At 48.0% G+C, this 24,919-nt stretch overlaps 2 protein-coding genes and 1 long non-coding RNA gene across 3 annotated transcripts; 1 reads left to right on the top strand and 2 right to left on the bottom strand.

The window, feature by feature from the left end:
• Window positions 1-2,019: 2,019 nt before the first annotated feature.
• LOC109461151 (uncharacterized) lies at window positions 2,020-22,482 on the bottom strand. The gene is made up of 2 exons (XR_012490463.1): window positions 22,159-22,482; window positions 2,020-7,456 (listed from the first exon to the last, which is right to left on the bottom strand). It is a non-coding gene; the product is annotated as an uncharacterized LOC109461151 (long non-coding RNA).
• Window positions 14,084-19,859, bottom strand: GCC1 (GRIP and coiled-coil domain containing 1). Its single transcript, XM_019757138.2, has 2 exons — window positions 17,802-19,859; window positions 14,084-16,923 (listed from the first exon to the last, which is right to left on the bottom strand). Exons 1-2 carry the CDS (start codon window positions 18,831-18,833, stop codon window positions 15,628-15,630), a joined length of 2,328 nt encoding a protein of 775 aa, XP_019612697.1. The 5' UTR covers window positions 18,834-19,859; the 3' UTR covers window positions 14,084-15,627.
• Window positions 21,867-24,886, top strand: ARF5 (ARF GTPase 5). Its single transcript, XM_019757139.2, has 6 exons — window positions 21,867-22,045; window positions 22,561-22,641; window positions 22,971-23,080; window positions 23,547-23,618; window positions 24,153-24,278; window positions 24,399-24,886. Exons 1-6 carry the CDS (start codon window positions 21,979-21,981, stop codon window positions 24,483-24,485), a joined length of 543 nt encoding a protein of 180 aa, XP_019612698.1. The 5' UTR covers window positions 21,867-21,978; the 3' UTR covers window positions 24,486-24,886.
• The last annotated feature ends 33 nt before the right edge of the window (window positions 24,887-24,919 follow it).

Genomic DNA, 24,919 nt, shown 5'->3' with positions numbered 1-24,919 from the left:
CCCAGTGACTCACTCACAGAATTTGTGCTTCCCAGTCCTTTAGCTTCAGGCTCTGCTGTGTTAGAAATTCTGGTCCTAAGTGAGGCTGCTTCTACCGAGGAACACAGTAGAGTTCTACCATGTTTCCCCAAAAATAAGACCTAACCAGAAAACAAGCCCTAGCATGATTTTTCAGGATGACATCCCCTGAACATAAGCCCTAAGGCACCTTTTGGAGCAAAAATAAATATAAGAGCCAGTCTTATTTTCAGGGAAACATGGGACTAACCTTGAAGCCTCAACTCTGACTTGGTCACTTTCATCTCCTCATCCCAGTAGATAAACAGGCAAATACATGAGTTTATTTCTAATTGCCATAAAAAGCAAGGATCCAAGCTACAGAATGGGGCCAAGACGAGTGTGTCTGAAACCCAGGGGCTCACTGGGGTATCTCTGGTTGCTTCCATGCCCAGTGATAACAACGGATGGAAAACAGAGCAACCAGTACCTGAACGAGGTGAGGCAACTAAGTATTCAGATCCCTCAAGGATGAAGGTCTAGGTCACTCTACCTGTGAAGAAACCCAGACCAGGCAACATGTTGGCCATGGGAGAGAGAAATCTAGAATGAGTGGCGGAGAAGTGAGATGATGAATATCTATTACTGCCAAGGAATGAGCTATAGCATTGGGGACCTCAGTTCATTTTCCTCTCCTGCCTTAAATCTTTTCAGAAATGATGGTTGGCTACCGTCTTGAAGGTGACTGTGAATTACTGAACTTGCACCTCCTTTCTCGGGAAAGACTTAAAGACATTTTCACTTCACGCAAAGGAAGGCCACATGTTATAATAGTGCGAGAGCCAGATATAGCGGGAAGGGCAGAGGTGATTTGAGAGATGCAAGGAAACAACTGTATCCACACCTCTTATGTGCCAGTCTGGGTCTCCTGGGTCTCACCTGCCCTCAAGGCCTCTGGCCAGTTATTCCGGGTGGGACTGCAGCGGCAGTGACCTCCTCCCTGTGGTCTCTGACCCACTTTAGGCAGAGAGAACCTGGTAGTACTTTGCCCTATGTCCATGCTGCACCTACCCCCCCCCCCAAGGCATCCTTCCTGGCACCGAGGTATGATGCACAGACCCACAGTGCCCGTCAGGGCCAGCTGCATAGTTTGCAGGGCCCAGCAGAAGTGAAACTGGGTGGTTGCTTGTTCAGAAAGCAGGAAAAAAGCTTTTTTCTTTCTCCCACAGTGGCTGCCTTGACCTGTCCTGGTACATTTTACTTGTTACTTAATGCTGCTCTCCCTCGGGCATAGAGATTCTCCCTGGGTGAGTGCAGACCCTCCCGAGTCCAGGACCTTGACCATGACTCAGTGCACACAGCACTTATTCCCGACCAGCTCTACCCAATGCACGAATCCAGGTCCCCATGGGGCAAAGGGTAGCAGCAGGAAGGAGAAGCAGGCTGCTGAGGACCCATCCACCCCAGGGAGGCAGGGAAAAGAGACCACTTGCTAACAAATGTTCCAAGCCCCCAGTGCATGCTTCACTTATAAAACACAAATGCAGAAATAAAATTATTAAGAATTTCAAGGCAGTGACTACAGAGCACTAAACCCCAAGAGCTGGGCCCCCTTCTGAGCTCAGTCCCTTACCAGCCCAAGAAGCCCGCCCTGGCACCCAGGCGTGCCTCACTGGGAGTATAAGAGAATTCACACCCTATGGAGCACTTTTAACCAATGGGAGATGGGAGACAACAAGTAAATTCTTCTCCCTCCTTACTCCAGACGCGCTGTCCTGAAAAGCAGTCGCTTGTATAGCCTCTTGGAAAACGGTTCTGTAAGATTGAGAAGTTAGTCACACTCAATTCCAAGTGCAGGCACCTCCATTGGGCATTTTCATATTAGCTCTACGTCCTCCTGGCCTCGCTCCTGCTTGGAGTGCATTCCTGATGAAAGTAATATCACTTACACCCTTCCCATAGTCTCCGCATTTTGGGTAACCCAGGCTACAACCATCAGTTAACTGGAAAGTAAGGAAGGAATCATACTTTAAACATTTTATTTTTATTTAAATGTTTTGTTTTACTTTGGAATGTTATTTTCATTAATACGTTTAAGGATGCATTTGTTTGCCATTTTTCCACAGGTATTTTTTTTAGACTGGATCCATTGGAGTCCTAGTTTGTCTTTATTGACTAAATCACAGCCACACATATTATTTGCAATTTATAGACTTGATTTGTTTAAAGTAAAACAATAATTTAAAGACCCTTTTAAAGCAACTTGAATGCATAAGTCCTTTACATTTTTATAAACTTTTTTTCTTATGTTTAGCAGTTGCCCCACCAAACATAACTTGGTAGCATTATTTTAGTGATTCCATATCATTTGGAATATGAAGTCATTCCAAAGCACTCAGCTTAGTTTCATGGTAACAATTCCTTTTCAACGACTTTTCCATAGGTTTATATAATGTTTAATTATGTTACAATCACAAAGACATTACATATAAACAGGCTGACATTTAAACAGGGTTACATCATTACAATTATAAGGGCAACCAAGGAAAATACATATAAGCAGGTTTGAGGACAAACACAGTTGATTCCTGGTAACATTCAAGTCCACCAACAGGGACAGAAGACGGTGGTGTCCTTATTTATTTACATCAGTGGTTCTCGAACTTTGGTCCCAAACCAGCAGCATCAGCATCCCCTGGGAACTGGCTGGACATGCAAAATTCTCAGGCCCCACTCCAGGCCTACTAAATCAGAAACGCAGAGAGTGGAGTCCAGAAATTTCTGTTCTAACAAGCCCTGCCGACGATTCTGATGCATGTGCTAGTTTGAGAACTACTGTCGGAGAGAATAGTCTAGTAGCCAGGAGATGGGCAGTGACTAGTCCACGTTACTGTAGAAACAGAGAGTGTTGTTAATTTAATAAGTTAGTTCATTGGAGGTCAGTTAAAAGAGCTTCTACTATGTTTTAGTGATGATTAAATTTGACTTCATATAAATAAAAAACTGAAAACAACAGTAGTTTATGTGAATATAGTTAATACTACTGAACTGTACAGTTAAAAATAGTTAAGGTGGTAAATTTGTGGTATTTTTTACCACAATTAAAAAATTAATTAATTAAATTAAAATTTAAAAGAGCCAGTGGCTTACACAAATTAGAAATTTATTGTCTTTCACCTGGAAGAAATCCAGAAGTAGACAGTCCATGACCTACCATGTTGCCCTGAAAATAAGACCTAATGGAAAACAAGCCCTAACGTGATTTTTCAGGATGCCATCCCCTGAACATAAACCTTACTGTGTCTTTTGGAGCAAATCCTAATATAAAGACCCGGTCTTATTTTCAGGGAAACATGGTATATGGCCTTCCACTAAGTGACCAAGGACCCAAGGACCTTCCCGCTTACTCTCCACCATCCCTAGTATGGGAACCTCATCCTCATGGTCCAAGAAAGGCTGCCAGAGCTTCAGCCACTTCATCTCCATCCCAGGCAGCAGAAGGATCAAAGTAAAAAACAGGGCTACTCTGCCCCTTAAGAAGAGGCTTTACGGAAATCCCACACAACACTTCCTTTTAATATCTTATTGTCTAGTAGTCACGTGGTTTTGCATAGCTGCAAGGGAACCTGGCAAATGTTTTTTAGTTTGAGGCACAATAGGCCTACCTAAATATTGAGATGCTACTACCAAGGAAGAAGAAGAGAATAAATATTGGGAGACAATTAGCAGACTCTGTCACATATGATAACTATAAAACCATCCCTGCCATTACATAACCCTCAAATGAAAAAAATCTCTGTGTGAAAAATTTCTAGACATTGCTATAGTAAAAATACACATAGATTCAGCTTTCTTTTAAGAAATAAGAATTCACATTTTTCATGAAAGTTTGAAAGGGAAAAGATAAAATACCCTTCACTGAGGCCTATTTCATGCCAACCGCTGTGCCTTTGCATCTGTCATTTCATTGATGGTCCATCGGCAGGAGTGGTGGAAAGTCCAACTTACTTTCTGTAATAGGCAGGATGGGCTAGATATGATGGAGTTAAAAAGAAAACTCACTGACCACTTACAGGGAACTAAAAGAATTACACAAGAGTTCCTATAGGTCAAAGCAAGGGCCATGACCATGCCTAACCAAGTGCCTGGGAAACTGGACATCAGTGGCTAATGATCTGGGCTTAGAAAGAAGCTCCTAGAGGCCAGCGCCATGTCTCACTATGTCTGTATCTAGTAACTGGCCCACATTCTCACATATCCAAAGAACCCAATAAATATTTAAGTTGAGTTGTTTGCTAAATGGCAGTTTTTAAATCCCCCCAAATCTCTCATATGAACCTCAATTATCTTTCTAGAATCACTCCTCTCCTGAAAGAATTAGCTTCTGCAGGATTTATTCCTAGAATTCATCCAGATAGTGAACAAGATAAGAACATACTGAAAATTAGGTTCTGCCCAACTCCATCCACGTTGCCTGCCTCCCGGGGAAGGACTTCCAGAAACAGCGTGGGTACCAGCCCTCTAGTGGAGGAAACACTCAGTTTGGCTTTTGTGCTGCAGTACAATGTGATATGTCAAAATTGTGCCTTTAATGTGATCTTTTACAAGCTAGTAATAACAAATGTTGTTGTGGGAATTACATTTTGATGATGATTAGGTTATATCGCAAATGAATCACTTTTATGAAGAATAAAGTATACCACACTGCTGGTGTTGTTATTGGGGATTGCCAACTAAATAATTTAAGCTGTGCTGTTTATGTACATTCTTAATTACTGCTGGGTCTTGTACAGTAAGATAGAGTTAATGATCTTTCCTGTCATATCTCTTCTGTAAGGGGATGACTTTTGTGAGCTTTCTCCTTCTAATGCATAAAACAACTAAAACCCTCTGTTAAGGACAAATGGGTAACTAAATAATGAGTCAAAACCTATCTAATTAAGACAAGAGTGCCAGAGCTGAGCCCAGAGCTGCTTAGGGGGACACTTCTAATCATTACTCGATGTCTCAAAAACCAACTGAGTATTCATATGCTGGGGGAATACCCAGTGCTACCCCCCCCAAATATCTTCAGTACATTCCTGAGCTTCTAGTGTCAGGACTTAATATCATCAGCAACATCTGCAAATAAATGTTATTATATGGGGTTCTCATCCCTCTTCTCAACTCCCAACCCACTTCTGGATCCATAAACATTTTAAGTTTAAAGAAAAATGGCCGTTGGACTATTGTAGACTTTTGATCATTCTTATGAGTTCATGGTGGTGTTTGCTGGCCTGGACTCTAACCCGAGGTAGTTAACATGAGCAGGGAGGGGGTGGGGATGGAAGTGTGAGGGCCATAAAGCACAAGACCAGGACCATAGGTCAGACAGGAGGTTCTAGGCTCATCAGCCTGCTGGAGCTCACCAAGAGCTAGACCGGGAGGGTGTGATTGCAGAGAGGAAGGGCAGAACCTAGCTGCAACATAGAGGGTAGAGACAGGAAAAGACTACTTTTCCATCCAGTTAAGAGCCTTTAAAGGGCTCACCCTGGCCTGAAGGCAGAGTTCCAGAGGCATCGTGTCTGACCAGACTGTCCATCTACCTTCAACAGTCTGTCATGAGAAGTGTGCTGGCACATTGTGCACACAATCAGAGAACCCAGGGCCCTGAATCCACTCCTGACTGACCCAGTTGTATGGTGTAGACACCCTCAGCTCCTGTTCATTCTCAGACGAAATTCTCAAGGCTGGCTACACTTTCAGATCCTGACTTTTGGTTCCACCCCAGATACAAAACTTAACCTCAACTCCCTTCACAGATTGATCCTTCCCTAACGGCCTTTGGACATGGCACAGGATGACCACAAGGTCACTCATTGTCCTTGAAGTCCTTACTCACTCTAGGACCAGGCTGTTCACTTGTGTTCCATGCTCTCACTTTCCTATCCACTCACCCAGGACTTTAAAACTCTATCTTTTATAGACAGTAATGGAAAAGTTCCATTTACTGCCCTGATGATACAGGGATCTGGTAACTACCCTTCAAAGGAGACATATTGGATGACACTCTTTTTTCAAATGACCCAGCCAGGCCAGAGCTGAATGTACTAATGGGGGTGGGAACACTCTATTTTGGGGTATTTAACAAAGTTTTAATTTTAGAGAATCTTAGATTCATAGAAAATTTTCAAAAACAATACAGAGAGTTCCTATATACTCCAAACTGTTTTTCCTATGATGAGCATCTTACATTAGTATGGCACATTTGTTACAATTAATGAACCAATACTGATGCATTACTATTAACTAAAGTCTATACTTTATTCATATTTTCTTAGTATTTACTGAATGTCATTTTTCTGTCCCCGGAACCCATCATGGACATTACATTTAGTCATCAAGTCTCCTTCCACTTCTCCTGGCTGTGACAGTTGGGACACTATGTTTTACAATGGCTCTGCCCTCTCAGACTCAACTTTTATGTCTCTCTGGGCTACCCAGGAACCCATGAGCATGGGGAGGAAGGTAAGAGGGAAGACATGAGTCACTCAAGGTAATACTTGGAGCCTGATCCAATCTGCACAGTTGATAAAGTTCTATCAGGACAAGTGAAATACTTCTTACAGTGGTGTGAGGGTGGTACCTTGTCCTGTAAGAAAAAGTCCCTTGGGGCAGGCAGTTAGCTCAGTTGGTTAGAGCACGGTGCTCTTAACCACAAGGCTGCAGGTTCGATCCCCACATGGGCCACTGTGAGCTGCGCCTAGATTGAAACAAGAAGATTGAAACAACTACTTGACTTGGAGCTGATGGGTCCTGGAAAAATACACTTAAATAAATAAAAGTGTTTTTTGTTTTGTTTTTTTTAAATGTTGACTTATACTCTTTAAAAAGAAGAAGAAAAGAAAAAGTCCCTTGGTATGTACCATACAAGAAGAGGAAGAGGAGACAGATCAAGAAAAAAGCCACATGGCTGCAAAGGACACATTGGAAAGTGTGTTGATGAGGACCTGCCCACAATGGAACTGGACGGAGTGTCACTGGCCTGAGGCCCCAGAGCAAAGCCAGCCAGGCGAGCAGACACAACACTGCAAGGTCACATCCTCTGTGAAGAGTACGGACAAAGGCACCATCGGGCAATCCGCCCCAAGAGATCTTCATTCTCCAAACAGATGGGGAAACTGTGTGGCAGGCCACAGGGATGTACCAGGCTCAGCGAGCCCCTCCCCTGTGCCACCAAGGCTAGGGACTCCCAAGGACATTGTTTCCCAGGACCAGAGGTACCTCTCAAGTGGGGACACCCTCAGGAGTCAAAGGGCATGAACTCTATTCCATCATCTACTTCCGTCAGCACGTGCTCCATTTCTCTCCATGGGGATCAGAGCCACCATCGCTCTCCTCGTCTGGGGCCAGGCCAGCCTCACAGCCTCACAGTCAACCTTCTGCTGACTCTCACTCGGGATGGGAAGAGGAAGAAGACCTAATACACAGGAAAGAAAGGGGTGACCACTCTGAGGCCTGGAGAAGGAACAGCGGTGGGGGGTCAGGGGACAAAAAACTAATAGGAAGTATTTTTCCAATCTCTTCTTCTTGTTCTCTAATTATTCATCACCCATTTTTGCCTCGATTTTCCTAGTATGTTTTAGCAACTTTACTGAGATAAAATTCACATATAAAATGATTCACCCATTTAAAGTGTATAATTCAATGGTTTTTAGTATAGTCACGAAGCTGTTCAACCATCAACACTACCTGATTCCAGAACATTTTCCTCACCCCAAAATACACCCTGTACTCATTAGCAGTCACTCCCATTCTCAGCCCCCACACTTGCCAGCTCCTAGCAACTACAGATCTGCTTTCTGTCTGTAAGGCTCACTTGCTCTAAACACTGCGTGTAAATGGATTCATACAATAGGTTGCCTTTCGTCTCTGGTTTCTTTCACTTAGCATAATGTTTTCTGGGTTTTGCCATGTTGTAGCATGTAACAGTACTTTTATGGTTGAATAATATGCCACCGTATTATTCACATATGTGGAATAATGTGGAAAATGTGGAATAATATACCACATTTTCGTTATCCATGTATTGGTTGACGGACATAGGTTTCCACCATTTGGTTTTTAATGCTATTATGAACGTTAGTGTACAAGCTTGTGTATGAAAGTATGTTTTCAATTCTCTTGGATATATACCTATGAGTAGAACTTCTGGGTCATAGGATAACCCTATGTTTAACTTTTTGAGGACTGTGGCTTCACCAATTTTTTCACGTGTGCAAGAAACAAACTCTCCCGCTGTTTAAGCCAGAGTTCTTTTGGGTTTGGATGTATGTACAACTGAGCCTAATTATAACCGATACCTTTGACCATTAATCTTTAGTGTTTTCTCAGTGGTTACATAGCCTTTAATTGCCGGGTGTTTTTCGTCTGCCCAGTCAAACTGGAAGCAACTTGAGGATGGTGATCGTGTTCTTATATTCCTGCATCTATCACAGAGTCCAGGATGGTGCCACGCCCCCAAATAGAATGAACTAAAATAACTTCTGTTTATGTGCACAGATGTGGGGGCTTACACTGAGTCTAAAGAACATGCAGAGAATCACCAGCCTTCACCCTCTGTGATGAGTGAGAATTTCCTTCTCTACCATCGATCACTGAGCTGCATCTTCTATTCTACCTTTTTAATTACAGGACACTTTATATTTTCTGTTGAAATTATATGGAGAGACACTAGGTGTTGCTGCTTTCCCATGAAAAAGAATATTGTTAGGAATTACCCAATAGCACCATAAACCTTTGTTACCAAGAAGTAAGGAAGAATTTTGATTTTCCATTTTGGCTTTTGCCAAAGTTCTTTCCAGATAGAATATTTACAAAATACATACTGTGGTAGGCAGAATAATATCCCCCTACAGATGCTCACGAACCTGATCTCTAGAACCTATTGGGTTGCATGGCAAAAGGGAATTAAAGTTGCTAGTTAGCTGACCTTAAAATAGGGAGGTTATCCTGGATTATGTACGTGGAGATTATTCTGGATTATCTAATGCAATCACAAGGGTCCTTCAGAGTGAAAGAGAGAGGAAGGTGTGACTCTGCAGAGAGGCACAGAGAGATGTAACATCGCTGGCTTTGAAGATGGAGAAAGGAGACCATGAGAAAAGGAATGCAGGCAGCTTCTAGAAGCTAGAAAAGGCAAGGAAACAGATTCTCCCCTTTAGCCTCCAGGATGGAACACAGCCCTGCGGACACCTTGATTTTAGCCCAGTGAGACCCCTTTCAGACTTCTGACCTCCAGACTGTAAGATAATAAATTTGTGTTGTGTTCAAGTCACTCAGTTCGTGGTAATTTGTTATGACAGCAAAAGAAAATCAATACACATACTAATACTTCCCCCCCTTCATCCTTTTGAAAGTATGAATCTACATCTAAGGAAAACAGGGTGATGGGGGAGCCAAGGTGAGGGTTACATGACAGTTCACCAACATATAGTTATTCTATCATTGTGTTATGTTAGCTAGGATATATGATGTCAGACATTAATAGTAATTACTTGTTATAGTACTTTACACTTTTCCAAGAACTTTCAATATATTGTTTGATTCGATCATCACAATAACTTTGAAAAACTAATGTAAATGCCTCATTCCCCTTTTTTTTTCACTCCCCTTTTTGACAGATAAAAAACAATGAGTCACCAGGAATGTCCCAGAGACAGATAATGACAGAACTAGCATCTTGTTTTTCTCTCTTTCGGGTGTTGTTCTCAGCCTTTTTTCTTTAATCTTACTCTTTGAAAGAACTTGGATCCCAGGGTGCTAGAAACAAAAAGCCCACTTTCCTAAGTCTCCTGTATGTTTTCAGGCATTCTGCCACCATATTTAGCACTGACGGAAAGAGTTCAAAGCCATTAAGTTAATTGAAAGTTTCCACCATTGGGCTTCTAGAAAATGACCTGGAGTCTGGTGGTCAGGCAGACCTACCATTGTAGCATGCGTGGTTCCCAGGGCCAAGGGAACCCTCAGAACCCGCAGGCTCCTTCCCCCAAGGGTGCACTCACTCTTCACTGGCTCTCCCTCCCTGCCCAGCCTCCACCCTCCTCTGAGCCCTGGAGGCAACCCTGACACAAAGAACCTCTGCCAGGAAATCATCCCTCTGGCCCATCCTACTCTGTACAGTGAAAAAATCAGACATCTTGTCTACGTATCAAAATTAATGTCACCAGTGAGGGGCAAATGGATCTAATTTGCCCCCCGAGGTGATGTCCTGATAAGCTCGTGCCCTTGTACTCTGGCAGAGACTGCATAACCGGAATCCAGTCATGAAGAAACACCAGACAAACTCAAAATGAGAAACCTTCTACTGAAAAGGGGGGAGGGCTATATTCTTAAACAAAAGCTTGTCCCTGTCATAAAAGACCATAAGAAGGTGAGGAACTGTGGCAGATTACAGGAGCCTAGAGAGATGACGAGTAAATGCAGTACGTGATCCTAGACAGGGTCCTATACTAGAGGGAAAATCCCATAAAGGAGGTTACGTTAATTGACAAATTGGAATGCAGATGGAGCATTATATCATAGAATTGTACGAGATCGGTATTTTCAGTCTCTTGCTCATTCATTCAGCTATTTATGGAGCACTGAGTATGTGCCAGGTTATGAACAGTCCTGACAGCACAAGGATAAATTGTGCATGACCTTGAGGGATGTATAAAGTAGTCAAAGAGCAGAGAAGTAAATTCAAAAATGAAAGGACAAGAAATCACTGTGCCCAAGGTCAGTATGAAAAAAAGTGCTGAAGGATTTCAGAGAAGTACCTGTGCACCCCTGGGGAGCAGAAAAATCAGCACAGAAGAAGTGACAGTCCAACTGAGTCTGAAAGGACAGGATCATACTGCAGAGGCTTGGGATGGGGCTGGCAGGGATGGGGGGCACTTTAAAGGTAGAAGAAACAATGTGCCTAAGGATCCTACACTGGAAAATGTACACTGACCAAGTGATACTGCAGGTATTCAAAACCAGCACAAACACGCTTGGCCTGCAGGCTCTTTCAGATCTCACGCAGCTGACTAAGGCTGCAGGTCAGGCAGATGTCCCGGCGGAGTATACAGGACACCAGGGCAGGACGTCCCTCAAAGGGCCTGTGAAATTCCCTAAACTGCGGCTTCATTTTCAGACATCTGATAGCTGGTAAACTAAGGGAAAGGCAATGGACCCTCCGCTAAATACTAACTCCCAAAACTTCTGACCATGTGGACAGCACGGCCTCTGGTAATTAAAAGTTAATGTGTAATCTACATTTAAACACTCATATTCGTGTAAAGTCATATCAGTCTTCATTCTCTCCGATATGAAAGAGAATACTTAGTCCCTCGGTGGCAGGCCCAGAGGGATGGATGAATGTGCACTGAGCCAGAGAGGCTCTCACGGCCAAAGTCAAGGAACAGGGCTTGCTTCCTTATGAGGGTCATGGGCCTCCAAGTAGCCTTTGCTTTTCTGGGCTCCCTTCCACTGTGGGTTTGTCAGAAACACTGATCTGTAGGTCATCCAGGAGGTCTGGGTCCCAGGCAAAACAAGGGTCTCTACTCAAACATAAAACTGACTTGTTAACGGAAGAGTCCATTTCAAATTTTCGGTGTGAAAGAGCTGTGCTGCTAGGAAAGAATGAAGCTTCTGGGACATTATAAGGAAGTCAGGTGCCACTAAAGCAAGCACTACCTGGACAAGTGCCCTTTCTTCCCCAGCCTGTGCCAGAAACACGGCCCCCTCCAGTTCCAGGGAGCCACGCATTTTCGGTATTCCACGTTGCCCTCTGCTGGAAGACAGCTTAGAGAGCAGAAAGAACCTGGACCACTGGTTCACAGAAACACGTTTGAATTCGGGTTCTGCTATCACTGACTCTGGGCCTTGGGCAATTCATCTTGCCAAGCCTCCATTTCCTCATTTGCAAAACAGACCTGCTTCACAACACTGCTGTGGGAATCAGTAACATCATGCAGGGGAAATGCTAGCCGTTCGCTTCGTAATAGGCACTTAAAATACAGCCGTTATTCCTTTTGTTTACAGCGACATCTGTGATTAAGAAGCACGGGACGTAGATCCAGAAGAGCTCAGTCTGACTTCCAGTTCTCCCACTTATTGGAAAAAATTCTTGGGAAAAAAAAAGAAACGCAGTTTAGCCCCCACCTTGCTTTAGGTGCTCTGCTGGTTCTTTAGGCATCTTTCTTTAATCTTGAGGATACAACCCTGAAAAAGGTATTATTATCCCCGTTATAAGAAAATTAAGTTCAGAGAGAGGAAGGCATGCGTCAAGGTCACACAGCTGGCAGGATATTGAACTGAGATTTCAATCCAGAATGCCTGAATCTAGTTTCTTGCTCCCAAAATCATCAATAATCAGGCTACTTGGGGGCAGCAGTGGAAGAGCGAAGGGAAAGTTGGAAAGGTGGCTGAAGGTTGGGTAAAGTGACCACTCAGTAGGGCTCTATTTCCCATTCCCAGCGCTGTTTCCCCAGCTTACCTAGAGGTTATAGTTGGAACACACTGTAACAGGAGCTTAACAAGAGCTAGTCCACAGCCCTCCTTTTATTTTGTTAGAATGATCCAAGTTCTAAAATTAGCAGTCATCTAGAACCTGGGGCACAGAGCAGCTTCAGGGCTCTTAGGAAGAACTAATGTTGCCTGTTCCTCTAGATAGTGCAGCAACTTTGCTAGATGGCATTTTATAGCTAGAGACACTCTCTCCATGTGAACCAGCCCAGTTCAGTCTAGAGATCACTCTCTCCGTCCCTAGAAATCACCTATGGAGACAGGCCAGGCACTTCCAGGTCCCGGAGACAGGAGCACACCTAGATTAAGCAGGCTTTCAGGTTAATCAGACCTGGCTCAGATCTATATTAGTTACACGATCTTGGGCAAACTTACCATCTCAGCCTCTGCCTCCTCATCTGTAAAATGCGAGGAGTAAAAGATGTAATGGGCATAAATGGCTCAACATGGTTCTGGCACACTTCACAAGAGTTAGCAAAACAACCCTGTAATAGCAGTTCTGCAGCACAAAGCCGAGAACCTTGGGGTTCTAGGTAACAGATGGAGACTTAACAGCATCAAGGGCACAATTAATGGACCTTTATTCCCCAGGTCAGAGGTACCCAACAGGAGAGAGAGGGAACCAAAGCAGAAAGCCCTTACCGTTGTCAACTTGCCTTCCTGCTGTTTTCTCCCCCCATCTCTTCTTCTCCCGTGAGCCTCCTGACTTATGTGGTACAAGTTAAACAAGGAAGGTGCAGTCTCATTACCTTATTGACATACCTCATACACTGTCTGACATTCTGGGGCCAGGGCCTGTGGAAAGTGTATTTTCCTCTGACTGAGGCTGATCTCCACTCTTTCTCTTTCTCTCCCTTTCCGAGTGCAAAGCAATCAAGTAACTGAAAATTGTATTTGGGGGAAAGGAGTGGAGCGACAAGGAACCTGTGACCTTAAGGGTTGGGAGGGTCCAAGACTTTTTCAGTGGGGAGCATTCAGAGCCTTATGTAAATCGATATTTAATCAGAAATTGACTTGCTTCTTTGCTCATATGGAATCTTCTCAAAAGTAAAAAGCACAAGAATTGTTAGTCCCAGGAAAGCAACTGTGATTATGGATCTTTGTATTCTGTCTAAAACCACCTAGAAACAACAAGTATATATCCTATATGTAAAGGGATCAGGTAAGAAAATGAAGAGATGATGATTTAGTTATTGATGTACTGAGAAACTTTTCTGGGATACCATGAATCCGGACTGGAAGCAGAGCAAAGCATTCATAAAGAGATTACTTCTAAAGTTTTACAAGTAATTATGGAAGTTTCAAGCCCACTCACTAAATCTGTGAAACATCTTTTTCCAGTGTAGCTGCCTACACACAAACATACACATACACACATAATTGTAGGCTAAAAAATGTGCGTTGTAATTGAGACTGTTTAAGCATTGAGGCATTCCTCCCTAGATTCAAGCTCATGGATTAATATATTATTTCCATCCTTTGAACTTACCATTTATAGTCGCATTGTTTGCATGTGTGTGTGTGTGTGTGTGTGTACCATTCAAAAGCACACAGGTCAAGTTGTTCAGGTTTAATGATTCCATGGTTTATGGTATTATCATTTGAACACATCACTTCTGTTCCATTAAGTCCACTCACTGTTTGTAGATAGTCCAGGTTGCCCAGCCTCCCAATCAGAACATTTAATCAAAGTTTTCTGCACCCCAAACCCTCACAAACCAGATCTCTATGATGAAATAACAGAAAGAAAAAAAAAAAAAAAAACATATTCGTTCAGTGAGTGGCAAAGCATTGGTCTTTAAGCTCCAAAGACCAGCAAGAGCAGATGGGGGCAAGGAACGCATAGATACTGTTTGAACCTGACTTAGAAGTCTGTGTCCTCCTTTCCTTAAGGGCAGAATGTATCTACTTATGCAACACCAAATGTAAGAAACTCCGTGGGAGGAGGAGAAGTTATAGTAACACAAGTGGGGAAGACGAGGACTCTGGGCTGAAACGCAATTACCTCCTCAAGGGAGTGGGCAAAATACCCGGGTAACAGTCACCCATGAACACCATGGCTGCAGGGACCTGGACATTTAGCCAGAACGCTGTCCACGGAGCAGCAAGCACCCTGGCCCAGCCTTGGCTGAACTCCCGCCACTTTTCCTACGAGGATCACAGCAATCTTCTGGAATCCTCTGCAGTCGGTCTTCCCCCTCTGCCCTCTGTATCTCTGAACTAACTCCTTGCATCCAGGCAGGACCACAGCTTCCGGATAAGACCCCTCTCTGTAAGAAGCTAGAATTTTTTTTTGCAATGGAAGTTCAACACTGAAGATAGCAAAGTCATTCCCGTACAATGTCAGGCCAACCTTAGGCAGGCAGGTTAAGGCAGGGACAAGCAGGAAGGGTCTATGACAACCCTACCAGACCAAAAGCAGGTCACTCAGGAAATCCCTCAGATTGAACTGGTGCTCAGGGCTCTCTCTACAATGGGCACAAGTGGAGCGTTTTGTCCAGACCGGTTAAGTCGTACCAGCCCTAACTGAACCAAGCTTCCCAGTTCCAGGGTGAACTCCCTATTCCTTGGCCCCTTGGACTAGTGGGCAAGCTGTCACTATTTCAAACCTCCTGGTCCCTCTTCAGCCTGGATGTGTGTCCCCAGAGAATTGGGGCGGCAGTGGACCAGACTCAGATTGTGCTGATGGAGAAAACAGCTGGTCCTTGTGCGTGTTTAGAAATTAACTGAACTCCCTTTGGAGTCACATTTACTCCTAGCTCTGCACTAGGAGCATAATATTAAAACAGAGAAGTCTTATTTTTAAAGACTTTCACCACTTCCCCAACTTTTGCGCCTCTCAATCCCAACCTCTTCCTGCCTCTCCCCCTCACACACACACACCACCAGAAGATGTTGTCCCAACTCTTCCAGTGTCTCTAGGGCCCAAGGGGTAAAGCGGTGTTAATGGCATTTGGCGGAAAATCCCACCCTACGTTGAAGACTCCTGCCAGTTCAACACAGTGAAGAAAGAAAAGGTTAAGAGAAGAGGCAGTAGAAACCAGAGCCTGTTCCTTCCCACAGAAGAGGCACAGAAATTTCCAGTCAGTGAAAATAGCATCATCTCTTGCCAGAAGGCCACCAGCTCCCGCTGGGTGGGAGCCGCATTATTACTTGTTTCTCCTCGGGACTGAAATGCAAGATAGTCAGGATGGCTGTGAGCGTCTGCTGGCGGCCCAGGCTGTCGGGCAAGGTCAGGAAGCGGTAGATGATGTTTTTGAGGTACTCGAGGTTGGCTCCCTCCCGGCTCTGGTCCCTGAAGTTCTTTTCAATGTGGCTCTGCAGGACCCCGACCTCCTCGCGATGCCGCTCCCCCTCCTCCAGCAGCCGCTCCTGCAGCTGACGGACCTCGACCTCCAGCCTGTGTTTCTGTTTCCTCAGCAACGTGATCTCCACCTCCTTGCGGGCCAACTGCTCGGCGTACAGGAAGAAAGTAGGCTCGTTGGCCGCAGCTAGTTGCAGGGCTTGGGTCAGGCTCTCCGAGGAAGTGATGTCGGCCGGGTCCCCAGGACCTCCGCCACCCACAGGGCTTCTGCGTCCCGGCAGCCCGGAGGACAAGGCCACAGAGCGCAGTTGCTCCAGCTCCAGGTCCTTCTCGGCCAGCACGGCCAGCGCCCGGTCCCGCTGCCTGTGCAGCTCCTCCTCCAGTTTCAGCGTGCGGTCCCTGAATTCCAGCTGGCTCCGCTCCAGCTCCTGCCGGTGGTGATGCTGTAGCCGGGCCAGCTCCTGCTTCCAGGCCTCGGCCTCCTGCTGGTGTTGGCGCTCAAGCTCCTCGCAGGACAGACGCAGGGAAATATACTTCTCCTTGAGCTCTGCAAGCTGTTCCTGGGCTTCCTCCAGCTCCTTGGCCAGGTTACCGTCTTTGCTGTTCTTGCTCTTGAGGACGACCTGGGCCCTCACCTTGTACCTCTCAAACTCTTCCTTCAGCTGTTTTAGCTCCTGTTGGTAGTAGAGCGCAGTCGCCTTCTCCCCATCAGCGGCCTCGGAGCTGGGCGTTATCTCCAGGTCGCAGAGCTTCTCCACATCCAAGGTCACCTGGCTTTTCCGGGTCGCCACCTGCAGTAGCCTCTTCAGCTTCTCCATCTTGTCCTTCAGGACATTGACGTCCAGACTGGACTCCTCTCCATGGCTGTCTAGAGGGGACCGGCTGGAGGCTGCGAGAGCCAGCGTCTTGTTCTCCAGGTCCAGCTGCATAATGCGCTCCTTCAGCTTCTGGATGGCCAGCTGGTCCTTCTGCTTGGCTTTCTCATACGTGCCCAGCAGTTCCGACACCTCAGATATTTGGTTCTCCAGGGCTGCCACCCTCTGCTCTTCCAGCTGAGATTGCTGACGTCGTTGATCCTCTGCGAGGGCTGTCTGTAAAACAAGGAAACAGATGGAAATGCATCCAGAAACGCCACAAAGCGCTATGGCAAACTTCGAGAGCACAGAGAGGAGAGCAAAAGAGGCACCGAATGGGATGGCCTGGCAAGAATGGGAACTGGGGATTTTTTGGTTGATCTGGGAGCTAACAAAAGTTCCTGTAATCTGCTTGGGTTCTGCTCACAGACACATGTTATACCAGACAATTAAGAACCTCTGCATATCTGCTCCTATTCTGGTTTAGCACTTCCATTGTCTCCTATCATACACCGAACTCACATATAAAGAGTGCTATCTTCATTTATCATGTGTTTCCCCAAATCTTATTAAGGAATCATATGACATTCTCTTCCTCTTCCAATATTCCTGGAAAATCACAACTGAGTTGGACCTCTCTCCACATGGAATGGAAGCACTATAAAATAGAATACCTTTCCAGAGCTGGCAAAATCTTGGCTGAAAGCAGTTACAAAAGGTCATTTCTTCTGAGAAAACTCCCTTTTCCCCCGTCAGCCATCCTACCTATAGGGATATACCACTACCTACACACAGGCATATAGCTACAGTCAGACACACGACCTTTTCACTGCGTGTCTGCCTCAGTACTGCTTCACAGAGCACAGTGGGTAAGACGCCAATGCTAGATCCGTCTGGCTCCAACCCAGCCTACACTTAGAAACTCTACATCCTGTTGGAAACGTGCTCTGTGGATACTATCAACACCACATAGAACAGAATTTCCAACTCACCAATAAAACGTTTTGAATAGCATCAGAATTGACAGTGCAGCCACTCAGATCTATCAAAGGAGGAAAAAAATTATTTCCCACTTCAGGCTTAAATGACTTTTTGAAGGAGATGAAGATAATTACCTTTCTCATTTCCTGCTGCAACTGAGCCTGGAAATGGCTCTTAAGGCAGGCAGCCTCTTCCTGCAGCTGCTGCAGCCGGGGGTCTGGCTGATTCTTCTCCTCCTGAAGAGCCTGCAGCTGACCTTTGAGCTCCTCCACCTCCCGGGTCAGCTGTCTGGTCTGCAGTTCAAACCCTTCCATTTGACCAGCTGCGTATGCCCGCCCCGCCAGGGCTTCTCGGGTCTCTTCCAACCGAAGCTCCAAGTCTTGGCGCTGCGTCCTCTCCTCCTGCAGCAGTTTCTGAAGCTCGCGCAGCATCAAGGCATGGTCACTCTGCTCCTGGGCCCGGTCGTGCTGCTGTGTGATAAGTCGGGCTTTGGTTTCGGCTATCTGCTCCTGCAGCCCCTTCAATTCTCCCTCCAGACGGCCCCTCTCCTCCTCTGCCTTTTTACTGGCATCCTCTAAGTCCTGTTTCATCTTTTTCTTGTCAGCCAGGTAAGAAGCTTCCATGCGGGACTTCTCCTGGGTGACTGTAGCCAAAGCGCTGGTCAAAGTAGCCAACTGAGTCTTCAGCTGATGCAATCGTTTGTCCACCTCCCCAGCTGCAGACGGTCCATCCCCACTGCTACTGCTAACACCACTCTCCGACCCGCTGGCCTCTTCCGACTTTGCAGGTGGTGGTCCACGGGCCAGTCGGTCATCTTCTACCCCAAACTCACCCTTGGTGCTAGTGAGACTGGCGACAGTATCCAAGCTAGTGGCGGTCCCAGTGCTATCCTCGCTGTGAATGGAACATCGGTCATCCACGTTGTCAGGACAGGTGAGGCCTGGAGGCGGGCCATCTGCCAGGCCCACATCCGCCTCCTGGGATACTGACAGCACCTTGATGCTGGCCTCTAGCGCCTCTTTCTCTTTCAGTAGGCTTTTATAGGCGCGAACCACATCCTTGAGACGTGCCTGGTACTGGAAGAGCTGCTTCTTCTGCGTCTCAATGGTCTCCAGCAGGTCCTTTTTGCTGGGGCCACCCCCGAAATTCATTCCAAACTTCTCCATGAGGATTCAGAACGCGCCGTTCCACGTCGTCAGCGTTGGGGCAGCCCGGGAGAGGGTCGCGGGGACACTGGCGGGCGTTGTGGTCCCCGCGGCCGCACACCCGCTCCTCCCAGTAGTCCGAGACCGACGCGGGGAGGCGGGGCGGCGGGGCAGAAGCGCCACCGGGTCCCGGTACGGAAGGCGGGGGCGGTTCCCACCTAGAGGCGGGGCGACCCGGGCAAGAGAGGAGCACACAGCCAGGGCGCCCCCGCCCTGTCCCAGAAGCTGCTCCGCGCTCCCGCCTGCCCCGGCCACGGCAGCCCCTGCAGGACGTCGGCCCACTGTCCGCCAGGGGTGTAAGCGGAGCGCAGCCCCATCACCACTTCCGAACTACAGCGGCCCAACATGGGCGCTTCCGGGTCCGCTGGAAATGACGACAGCAAGACGCCGCAGGCTCCGCCCCAGTGGCCGGAGGAGCGCGTGGCCACCGCAGCCAGGGAGCGCTCGGCCGCGGCCTGTTGGGAAACTGGCGGGGCTTTCCCGCTCCTGGAAGAGCAGAACAAGCCGAGCTAAGGACGCGAGTGACATTGATTTCGTGAGGTTCGCCCGAGCTTTCCTTCAGGCTACGATCAGCGAGGGACGGGGCGACGTCGCACTGTGTCCTTACTGAACAGCTCGCAACGCGTCCCCACTATTTGGGGGCTCAGTACGTTTGTCCCTAAAGAACAACAATTAAGACTCTCATTCAAACCACGAACACTGCAACCCTTTCTAGTACAGTGTTTGGCACCTGGAAGGCGTATAGTATAATAATTATTAGCACCCTTCCTGAGTTCTGCTGAGTTAATGCAACAAATGTTTGTAAAGGGCATCCGTATGGCCAGGACGTCTGTCCTTAGTGCCAACTATATTCCAGGAGCTTTGCAAGAGTTTTGCTATGTAGTCATTACAATACTTCTGCTCAGTGGGTATTATCAGCACTGTTTTACAGATATGGAAACATGAAGCACAGAGAGGTAAGTAACATGCCCAAGGTCACACAGCTACTAAGTTTAGGGGTGCTATTCAGATCAATCCAACTCTCAACATACCAAATGCTGTGCCAGGTGATCACTATGAGGAGACAAGGTCCTGCCCTCACGGAGTTCCCATCTAGTGAAGAACCAGGCATGCAAACACAAGTCCTGCCATCGTACCGCTATGCATAAGTATATTCAGTGATACGGAAGTTAAGTGGAGGATGTCCTGTCTAGGGGAGGCAGAGAAGGCTCTCGGAGAAAATACTTTGGGATGTGAAGGATGAGTAGTGACTACCCATCTAACCAGAGATCAGGGAAACAAGCATTCCAGGCAGAGGGAAAAGAGTACAAGGACGCCTGTGGCATCAGGGAGGCTGGCTCACCTGGAAAGCATTGAGAAGCATCTCGAGGCAGTAGTTTAGGGTATGTGAAGGAGGTGGCAACAGACGGGCTGGCATAGGCGGTGGGGACCCAAATTAAGGCATTAGATTTTATCTTATATGATAAAAAGACACTAAAGGATTTTAATCACAAGAGTGGTATCATCAAGACTTGTATGACAGGGTGGCAATACCAAGGGGCAGGAGAACTGTGAGGAGACTATTGCAGTCGTGGAGAAGAGATGGTAGTGAAATACGGCGGTGACAACAATGATGGACAGAAAGAGGCTAATAAAAGAGCTGAAGATGTAGAACTGACCTGACTTGTTCATCACTAGTTGTGTTATTATATTGGGACTCTTTTAAATGTATTCTTCGACCTTGTAAAAGCCATCCTAGGAATGCAAGTGTGATTGAAGAGTAAAGTCATGCACTCAGACCTGATGCCCGAAGTCTGTTCTCTTTACAGACTTGCAGATCTAGATGGGGCAGGCCCTGGAGCTCTGTTCAGACCCAGTTTCTTAGTGGCCCAGGAAACATCCAGCTGTTTTATACAAAACATTCAAATACAGTATCTCATTATTTTAATCTTTACTTCATGAGATAGGACAAATATCAGTCTCCTTTTATAGATAAGAAAATGACAGATTGTGAGGATTGTTGAAGGCAAGCCCTCAAAAAAAGACAGAACTGAGATTTGAACTGAGGCCTGGAACAATGGCATACAGTAGGCATTCAATATTTGTTGACTCAGTGAATGAAGGTTCTCTGCTTCCCAGCTCACCTCACCATGTCCAGTCCATAAGCAACTGGGATCCAGAACAGGCAAAACACCTGTCCATGCTCCACTGAGCAACCTATCAGTCCAGTTCAACCTCACAAGCATTTGTTAAGCATAAGCCTGGCATGATCCAGTTTTTGCCATAGAAGATATTTAAATGAATTCCAATCTGGCTATTTCCCCTCCAACGCTAAGATGAATGGGGAAATTACTGGAGAAGCTCTTCGGGCCTAAGGAGGCAACAACAGCCTCACATCCTGGATAGGTGTGCATTAATAATCCAGGCTGCCAGGTCTGTGGCAAAGTGAGGAAGGACTTCAGAAAGGCTGCCTGGGTCCAGACTGAAAAGCACTGCTTCTAGGCACAGCCGGTACAGCCCTCTCGCGATTCCACGGTCCCTGAACCACCTACTATGCTCAAAGCCCCTCCCTCAATGGGAGCTGAGGGGGCAAAAGGGAGGTCTTAAGACGACTGCACCGAGCTTACGCACCTCTAGGACGGTGGTGCACACAGTCGACGCTGCCAGTTAGAAAGAACTAAACCGGAGACCAGAGTGAGCTGGACGCAACAAACCAAAGCCCTGCGGCGGGCCACGGAAGATGGGGGTGGCGGCCGCTGCGGAGCACCGAAGGCTTTCCTCCGCCCCCCTCTAACTGCCGGTGCAACAGCCACAGATGTGACAGGCGTGCTAGAAACAGGGGGAGACCCTGGCCCTTTCCCTCTTTAAAACCGGCGCGGGACCCAGCCAGGCTGCGGGGATTCGCTCAGCTTCGGCTTCTCCCGGAGCCCGAGCCGCGGGGCGGGGCAGGGGGCGGAGCTAGGAGCGGAGCGCGGATGGGGGCGGGCCCGCTATGACGTAGGGCGGGCCGCGACGCGCGGAGGCGGTGGCGGCACCTCCCACTGCTGCTGCGCCCCATCCCCCCGCGGCCGGCCGGTTCCAGCCTGCACCAGGTGTCCGTGTCCGTGCCCCCTCCCCGGGCCCCGCCATGGGCCTCACCGTGTCCGCGCTCTTTTCGCGGATCTTCGGGAAGAAGCAGATGCGGATCCTTATGGGTGAGGCAGATCAAGCGCGCGGCCCGGACGGGAGCACCGGCCCCCGCGCAGCCCTCCCGCCCCCGCGTCCCTCCAGGCCAGCTCACCCCGCTTTCTGACTCTGAGTCACCCACCTTCTAAACCCCTGGGGCCACTGCTCTCGGGCGGGTCACAGTCTGCAGCGACGCTCCCGGGGCCTGAAACCGGGAGCTGCGGGCCTGGGTGGGGTGACGCTCCCTCCGCCCCAGCCCGGATGGTAAGAAGGGAGGATTCCGCCCTTGGAGGCCACTTTTAAAAGGAGCGCGGCCCTCCTCCTGTACCCCTTGCACCCCCAGTCCTCGCCCGCTTCAGGGGCAGGAGTTGGCGCTCACCACCCGGACTGCCCTTAAGGCCCGGAAGGTAGATAACAGCGCGCACCTGGAAGCTCTCGGGCTCTCCGCCCCTGTCACCGTCAGCTGTCCTGGCCTCTCCCCTTCCCTGGTCTCTAGGGGGCTCCCTCGCTCCCATCTCCAGCCCTATGCCCCTCTTCTTTGCAGTTGGCTTGGATGCAGCTGGCAAGACCACAATCCTGTACAAATTGAAGTTGGGGGAGATTGTCACCACCATCCCCACCATAGGTGAGTCAGAGGAGGTGAGACTGGGAGGAGCGGGAGCGTGGCGGCGACCTCAGGGTCTGCTCCTCATTGTGCATCTCCGTGCTGGGACCTGACACCAGATACAGCTACCTGAGAAGTGGGTCACATTATCTTTACCTGCTGGATGGTGTCGAGGAGGGGTGGATGTGACCTAGCCCCGCCCTGCCAGCTGACTGCCAGTCTTCTGGACTTCTCTTCCCTTAGACCTCGCTCATTACCTTCTGATTTGTGTCCCTGCTGAATGCACTGTAGTTTAGTGAGTTCCTTCCTATCACGACTTTTTCCTCATATTTTTTTCCAATTATCTTCAGGCTTCAATGTGGAAACAGTGGAATACAAGAACATCTGTTTCACAGTCTGGGACGTAGGAGGCCAAGACAAGATTCGACCTCTGTGGCGGCACTACTTCCAGAACACTCAGGTGGGGGGCAAGGGTGTCTCCCCAACTCCAGGGGAGGAGGTGATAGCATTAGGAAAATTGTTGGCCTAGGCTGGGCCCCCTAAGGCAGGAAAAAGCCTTACCCTTTTCTAACCCCCCTTTTGTAGGGTAAGCCTCTATTCTTCCTTCAGAACTGGCCTTTGTCTTCTGAGACTCAGCCACCTTTGGCATCTTCTGAGAAGCAGGGTTCTGGGTCCAGGCTGATTTAGCTCTCATCACATGTCTCCCTGTTCCCATGCATATCTTCTAACTAGACTGCTTGTCTGAGGGCACAAGCTGTATGAATCCTTTGCAGGGTGTCACCAGTTTGTGCCAGGATGTCTGCAGAGCCTTCGTGGAAGTTTACTAGATGAGAGGGGGTTAGACACATTTAAAGAGAGAAAGCCAGACTCGGGTATGTCCCAGGTGGGAGTGATTGCTCCTCCTTCCTTCCTTCCTTCCCACCCAGGGCCTCATCTTCGTGGTGGACAGTAATGACCGAGAGCGGGTCCAAGAATCTGCTGATGAACTCCAGAAAATGGTGAGCACCCAGGGCCCTGGGAACTGAGCCCTTAGTTTGGAAACAGAGGTCGCTGTGCTGGCGTGAATGTCAGGAAATGCCTCATGGGCCTTGAATGTGCAGTTCTCTTGGTGGACACAGGTACATGGAGAATCTCACCCTGTTTTGACTTTGGGTCAGGTAAAAAGTATAGGATTGAATTTTTCTGTGAATTCTCATGTCTTCACATCTGAGTCTGAGAAGTTGGGGAAAGGGAAGTTACATGCGGTGGAGATCAACATCATCGTACCTTCTTGTGTTTCCATTGGGAAATTTTGTCATTTAGACTAGAACAAGTACTAGAACAAATTAGAAAAAGGTCGTTTCTGGACTTAACGCCAAGATGGTCTCCAGCTGACTTATAACTATGTGTTGTGTTCAGCAGGAGACTACACAATGTTATATTTTTCCTACAAATATGCTAGAAGGTGGAAAGGGGGCTCCCCTACACAGTGGGAAAGAGGGAGCCTGGACACCCCAAAGGACCCCAGATTCTACTCCCTTGGCCTCTCTCAGCTGCAGGAGGACGAGCTGCGGGATGCGGTGCTGCTGGTGTTTGCCAACAAGCAGGACATGCCCAACGCCATGCCAGTGAGCGAGCTGACCGACAAACTGGGCCTGCAGCACTTGCGAAGCCGCACGGTGAGGGCCTTGCCTCTCCCAAGGGAGCCACAGGCGGGGTGGGGGGGGGGGCAGGAAGTAAAGGCACCGCCCCCCTTTTTGTTCCCTGCTACTGACCTCTTTCTTTCTTTTGCCCCACAGTGGTACGTCCAGGCCACCTGTGCCACCCAAGGCACAGGCCTGTATGATGGGCTGGACTGGCTGTCCCATGAGCTGTCAAAGCGCTAAGCAAGCAGGGGCCAGCCCCTGCTGCCCGGAAGCCCCCGCGTGCATCCCCGGGATGCCCAGACTCCCGGACTCCTCAGGCAGCGCTCCTCCCTCCTGCTCCTCCTCCCACAGACACAGGTCTCTGCTCCTGCCCCTCCTGCCTGCATGTTCTCTCTGTCGCTGGAGCCTGGAGCCTTGCTCTCCGGGCACGGAGGGGTCTACTCTCCTGCCTGCTGGGACCTGTGGAAGGGACTTCCAGGGCCGGGGCCCCTTCTTCCAGAGGAGGAGCAGGGATCTGGGTTCACTTTTGTTTTTTCCATTTTGGGTGTACCCTTGGGCTAGGTGGGGAGGGAAGGTGAGGGCTCCAGGTGGTGCTATGATATGGCACTGGATATTGAGTAATAAATTTGCTGTGGTTTGTACACGGTGTTGTCTGTAGCCTAGAAGTGGGGCGC

This window comes from Rhinolophus sinicus, linkage group LG11 (assembly GCF_036562045.2).
Source record: "Rhinolophus sinicus isolate RSC01 linkage group LG11, ASM3656204v1, whole genome shotgun sequence".
Taxonomy (NCBI): domain Eukaryota; kingdom Metazoa; phylum Chordata; class Mammalia; order Chiroptera; family Rhinolophidae; genus Rhinolophus; species Rhinolophus sinicus.
The sequence above is the reverse complement of the archived record's forward strand: the minus strand, read 5'-3'. Positions and strand labels throughout refer to the sequence as shown.